Source organism: Rhineura floridana, chromosome 3 (genome assembly GCF_030035675.1).
Source record: "Rhineura floridana isolate rRhiFlo1 chromosome 3, rRhiFlo1.hap2, whole genome shotgun sequence".
Lineage (NCBI taxonomy): Eukaryota > Metazoa > Chordata > Lepidosauria > Squamata > Rhineuridae > Rhineura > Rhineura floridana.
In genome coordinates, this window is record NC_084482.1 from 150,909,848 (window position 1) to 150,916,379 (window position 6,532).

Sequence of the window (6,532 nt, forward strand, 5' to 3'; positions counted from 1 at the left end):
TTTTTTAAAAAGCGTTTTAAACGATTTATTGAAGAAAAAAACCGAAAGAAAAAGAACACAGGAGGGTGGAAGGCAATCAAAGGCAAGACCCGAAAAGGCAGTACAATGATCTTCCAGGAGGGCGACTTGCAATACTTGCCCACAGGCGCACACCCACCGACACATCCCTTCCCAAAAACATATCTCGCCCTGCAATGACTGTGCAGCCCTCTCCAAAGAAAAAAACCAAACACCACCATGCTGCTGGTCACTTGGTCCCACACACGCCCCCTCCCTCCCCGCAGCTCGAGAGAAGTGCTTTTCTTTTCAAAGGGAAGGAACCCAGGCGCTCTTGCAACCAATGGGCTGTTGCCATGGCGCTGCAGCTGCATCAGGCGACAGCCAGGACGGCCGTCCAAACTTTCGGAATCCATCCAAAATGGCACACACCCCACTCAGTAATTGAGAACTGGTGACAGGGAGGGGCCACATCTCACCCAGATGTGGGAGGGGGCGCACTGAAATACCATTAAATAAAAAAGGGAAGACCGCACTAGCCCAAAGGGCATAATCATCCCCTTTAGAAAGATTAAAGAAAAAGGGCTGCGTCGAAGACAGCCCTCTCCCCTCCAAGGAACCGGTGGTGATGGACAAAGTGCTATTACCTCTCTTCCCCCACGCCCACCCTGCGGTTAAAAAAAGAAGCTGCAGAAACGGGGCCACAGAAACAAGAGAAGCGGGTGACGTGGCTCTGTCTTCAGAGCAAACGTCCAAATGTCTTGGGGCTCCATAGTCCGGGGCAGAAAGCGAAGGGAACCTGCCCTCTTGCTGCCGCCTCATTTCCTGCTCTTGAGCGCCTTGGGCTTTGCGGATTTCTTCACCTTCTTCGCGCTGGGGGAGGCGGTGGTTTTCTTGGCGGCTTTCTTCGCTTTCACCTTGTCTTTCTTCGCCGAGCCTCCGCTGGTGCCTTTCTTGTGGGATTTTTTCTCCAGCTTTTTGCTCTTGGCGACGGGCTTCTTCTCGACCTTACGAGAAGTGGACACGGCGACAGCTTTCTTGTGGGACTTGGTGTGAGAGGCGCTCCCGCCTCCGGCGCCCCCTTCGCTGCCCCCCTCGAGCTTCTTCCTGTTGAGCTTGAAGGAGCCGTTGGCGCCGGTCCCCTTCACCTGGAGCAAGGTGTCATTTTGCACCAGCGCCTTGATGGAGTACTTGAGGTAGGTCCGCCCGTTCTGCTGGTCGAACCAGGCCACTTTCTTGGCTTCGTTGTAGATTTTGGCCAGGGAAGAGCCATTGCGCTCGCCCAGTTTGCGGATGGCCTCTACCACCAGTTGGCTATACTTGCCCGGCTGGTTCTTTTTCTTGTTGTTCTTCTTTTTCTTGGATGGGGAGAGAACCGACCCGCCACCTTTAGCTTTTTTGGCAGCGCCTTTCTTCTCGGGAGCCAGGGGCGCCTCTTCTGCCTCGGTCAGGGGTAGGTCCGCTTCTTCCAATTCAACAGACATGCTGGAAAAACAGAGGGCGGTGGGTGTTGGTTTTGGTTTTTTGCAAGAGAGGGTCTGTCGTAAATAACAGTCTCTGTGACGCTTTTCCTTAGGATGGGTCTCGGAAGCCGGGCTGGAGACGGCACTAACTACACCAACCGTGCGCAGCTCTCCTTTGCTGTGCCTGTGGAAAAAGCAATCTGCCTGGGCGGGCTCCGCTGCAGCTCTTTATATGCGCAATGAGCGGACCACGTTGAGAACAACAACAGGGAGCGAGAAGGCAACCTCCAAGTTGTGCTTTTTGTGGCCCCTTTGTCGAGCGCTCCCTCCCGCGTCCGGCGACTTACAGACGGGCTGCCGCTGTCAACGGCTGCTCTCGGCGGTGCCTGATCGAGCTGCCTGGGTATCACAGCTCCTTGGGGTTGGGAAAGGTTCCCTAGAGGCGATTTTAAGGGCGCACCCTATGCTAGGGAAAGACAGAGGATGGGGGCGTCCTGTATGGAGGGCTCTGTGCCCCCCAGAATAATCCGCACGGCACAGGCAACGTATGGATCTGGTAGAGAAGAGGGCGCTGCATGCCACTGGCCAGTCGTGGGGCGCAGACGATCCTCGGGGGGCGCACTAGCCCAGGGTTAATTTGTTGTAACTAACACACTGGACGCCCTCACGTGGTCGGCTGCAGCAGCAACGGAGGTGGTGAGCTGATTGCAGGGGGGGTCCCCGCCCGAGCTGGAGGGGCCGTGACTCAAGGGGCTGCGGGGCTCAGAGAGGGCAGGATTTGGCCACCCAAGGATCATCGATTGCATGGAGGCAGCGCTCTCCCCTTTGGAACTGGGGGTGCTTGTAATTCCTTCCCCCTCCCAGTCGAGTTGTCCCAATGGAGGCGCTTTTGATCTCGAGTATGAAGTAGTATGGAACGAAAAAGGGGCGCTATCTGTGCAGCTTTTTGGGGGGAGGGGTCTCGATCTATATTCACGGTAGGAAATGTACAAATTGGTGAAATAACTGATGAAGGTGGAGATCTTCTTGAATAGCGACGTGCAGAGTGTGTAAAGAAGACGTGTGCTCCCACACTTTATTGCATTTGAGTTAGGGGTGTATATTTGCAAAGTTATTATTGCAACCTCAATAACCCCTCTCAGATGGGGCTGGCGGGGAGAGACAATGCCCAAACTTGGACTTCGTGCGGGAAAATGAATATGGTTGGATGCTGTCAGGATCTTACCGCCCATTTTTAAATAAACGGGGTAACATTGCAATCCAGTCGAGGACAAGAGGTTGCGTAAAGTCCAGAGGTTACAATCTCTGAGCAATCTCTCCCAGCCTACCCGCCCCCTCCACACACACACCTAGAGCTATCTCGAGAGGGGACGGCGCCCTTTGGTTTCCGGGTAAAAGAAAGAGATAATTGGAGGCATACGAAAGGGGAAGGACAGCACAGCGGGGCGAGGTGGGTGGCAGTGTGCTTCCTTGTCAACGTAGACGCCCCTTGATGCCCTCGGATTTGATTGAAAACAGATTGGATGGCAACAGACGTGTATTTCGGACAGCCGCTGGCAGCAAGTGTCTTTAGTACCCCGCGGGATGTTACTTATTCTGCCTGCCAACCCTCCTCCCCGCCCCCAATTTGGGCAGAATCTAGAAGCCCTTCTGCCCACGTATCTTCTGTACCTATCTGTGAGGGCACCGTCATTTGGTCCAATCCAGGCGTGTTTAAGTAGGATGCAAAGTGCCCCCCATGCAATAGGAAGGAGGTGGTGGCACAGCCTCTGCTTTTGAAGTGCGTGCAGCCCGAGCCAGTGTTAGCTACATCACTGTGTAAAAAAGAGGGAGGGGGCATTTTCTCTTTTTAGAGGGAGAGGGGGGCTCTATGCAGGGAAGAAAGCGGAAGCCATACCGCACTCTAAAGGCGAGGGAGCTTTTTAATCATGGAATCCGTCTTCTCCATCAGCGCCTCGCCCCTGCTGCCCTCTTTTAAAGCTGGTTCACGATTGCTCTGAGAGGGAGGCGCGTTCAACCCATTGCAACTGCAGCCTCCCGCGCAGAAAAAGTTACCCCCCTCCTTTGCCTTGGATCCAATTTATTTCTTATGAAAAAATAAACCTGCCCACTTTTCTGCTTGCTCGCACCTCTCTTCCCTCCCTCCCCCTCCTCTCATAAATCTGACAGCCATCCTCCTCCCACGTCTTGTTATTTTCTCCGCCATTTCCCTTGCAATGCCTCCCGTGTGCATGGCTTTAAAAAGAGTTTTGTGCAGGAGGTAATTCGTGCTCTCCTTAATGGCCCACCTCGTAGCCTCCGAGAGTCTTGCAGAGCATGTTGGGACGCGGTGGACCTCGATTTGGCCGAGCAAGAGGCTTCTGCTGATTCGTAAGGGACCACTTATAACACTGATTAATTCATTATAGCTTAAAATAGTCAGAGATTGCATTGTAAATTTACAGCACGTTGTTGGGCCACGGGGATGGATGGATGGAAGAAGCATCGCTGAATGGGAAGTTGAAGCTGGATCTCCCTGATCCTACTCTGAGATCCTCATCGCAACACGGTCTCTCTTCTAACGTTTGTTTGAGACACAGTTCAAAGGCCCTTTGCATGCCATAACGTTGTTTAGATCCAAAGTAAAAATAGGACCTGTAAAGCCACAGTAGGATTGCTTCTTGGAAAGTCAGTCTTTGAGAGTAGGACGCTGATCTGACATTAAGCCCTTCATCTCTCCCACCTGCCCGACTTAACGCCTACCATTAACCCTTATGGGCCCTGTGTCTTATCGGTATAAACTCTGTATTGCACTATAACCACCATTGCTCTTATTGTGCGTTTTTTGTAGTTGCTGGATGATGCACTCAATCTCTTCCAGTCATTAATGCCTCTTTGTAGTAAAACAAAACGGTGTTCTTACAAATTGAGAACTATCAGGCAAGTGAAACAATATCATGTATTTACCTTTTCAAAGATAGTGGAAGCCTTTAGCACTTTTGGTGTTTAAGAGAACATAGAAAGCTCTTATACCAAGTCACACCAACTAGCTCGCTACTGTCTGTGCTGACTGGCAATGGTCCCGCAGAGTTCCAGGCAGGAGTATTCCTATCCCTGTCTGGAGATGCTGCGGATTGAACCAGAGACCTTTTCTATGCAGAATGTGGGTTTTGCCACTGAGGTATGGCCCTTCCCATAAATAAAAAATATTTGGGTTTAGGTGTTGAGAACCTCTTAAGCAGTGAGGCAAGGCTTGTCTGACATTTACATGACAAGAGTGTTGCACTTTAGGATAAAACAGCCAAGAGGGATCACAGTTCCATGGTAAAGCAGACCCTTTGCAGGCAGATGTTCCAGTTTAAAGTCTTAAATAAATAAATACCAGCTAAAATTTCCTCACAAGGTGGGGAAGTATGTGCAAGTGTTAGTTTGAACAGGTATAAAATATAGGGCTATAACATGTACCTGATCAAATCTTAAACACACAAAGCCACTCTTAAAAACAGTCTGGACTGTGTGGATTTATTTTTTTTAGCAACAGCACATTATATGTTGTTGCATCTATGGTAGTTAACAGCATTTGTCTTCATGGTAACCACACATTTTTCTCTTATCAATATTTCCACTTCCCCTCCCCAAGAAGTGAGGAAATACATCAATTGAGCCACTTGATTCATTCAGTTTGCCTGCAATAGGCAAGAAAACTTAATTTAGTCCTCAATATAAATTTGAGGTCTACTTATTTATTTATTATACTTGTATACCACCCCATAGCCGAAGCTGTCTGGGCGGTTTACAGTAACATAGTTCTTTATTCCCTCATAGGTATAACACTGATAATATGCATTATGTCTATTACGTAACACAGGTTGTGGATGCATTGTAGAACATTAGTTTAGGCACAACCACAGTTGTGTGCACAGCCAATGGCATTTTTATTTATGATGTCTATACCACCTTTGGTCCGAGGATCTTGAGGTTGCATACATATTTTCCTTCCACTGTATCCTCCTACAAACCCTGGGAGGTAGACTAGGTTGAGAGAGAGTGACTGATGCACACTCACCAAGGGCTTCATGGCAGAGTGGGTACTTGAACTTGGGTCTCCCAGACCCTACTGTTAGCCATTACACAGACTCACTCTCCTCACTTTCATTTGAGAAACATAACTTCAAAGCCCCTTTGATTTAGGTCATATTATTTTATATTCTTTTTGTGGTCTTTTCTCAGGTGTAATCACAGAATAATTACACGTGATTCAATCAGGAGGGCTCTTTCTATTTCAAGAGCAATATATAAATTTAGTCATTTACAGTGTGGCTCTGAATAGTTTCGTAAAAAACAAATGACGCTCAGATCACATTGACACCATTCATTTAAAGCACATTTATACCATTTTAACAGTCAGGACTTCCCCCAAAGAATCTACCAGCAAATCCTGATCTATTTACAGCCCCCAGAGGCACAAATTAGCACCTTATTGTGCATGCAATGGCAACAGCCCTTTTCTTAGTCACCCTAATGGTACAAATCACGGACACTGTGCCCTGAAGCATTACTTCAAAGAATCGGCTATTCTATGCAACCCTAACTTGTGTCTCCACAGTGATGCCAGTATAAAACAGCTGTCTCAACTGCCTACCCCCCATACAGCCCAACATGAGATGTTCCATTTGTATGAACTGGCATATCCACACAATCCCAGCTGGGTTGCCAAGCCTGCTGCGGGCCCTACACATTCCCAGAGACCACTAGGGAGGCATCATTAGCTGTATGAAGCAGAAAGGCAACAGTCTGAGAATTTCTCTCTCTCTCCCAACACCTTTAGATTGTCTACTGGCTCACTCATACTGCAGCAAATCACTACCACTTTTTAAACAACTATCTTTTTATTAAAGCATTTCACATTTTTCATACTACATTTTTACAGGCATATTATCTGTGTGTTTTTAAACAGCATGTCACCCTAGAAGCCTTGGACCCGTCAAGATTTGTTGTAGAGCCATGGCTGTGATTCCTCCCTTTGCGCACCCTTAGCCAGGGAGAGGAATCTTTTGTGGCTGGTGGCCCAGATTTTTATCTCCCCCACATTA

General features: G+C 48.8%; 1 protein-coding gene across 1 annotated transcript; it reads right to left on the reverse strand.

Annotated features, from left to right (window-relative positions):
* Positions 1 to 1,671, reverse strand: LOC133380647 (histone H1.10). Its single transcript, XM_061618352.1, has one exon. It carries the CDS (start codon positions 1,479 to 1,481, stop codon positions 816 to 818), a length of 666 nt encoding a protein of 221 aa, XP_061474336.1. The 5' UTR covers positions 1,482 to 1,671; the 3' UTR covers positions 1 to 815.
* Between the last annotated feature and the right edge of the window lie 4,861 nt (positions 1,672 to 6,532).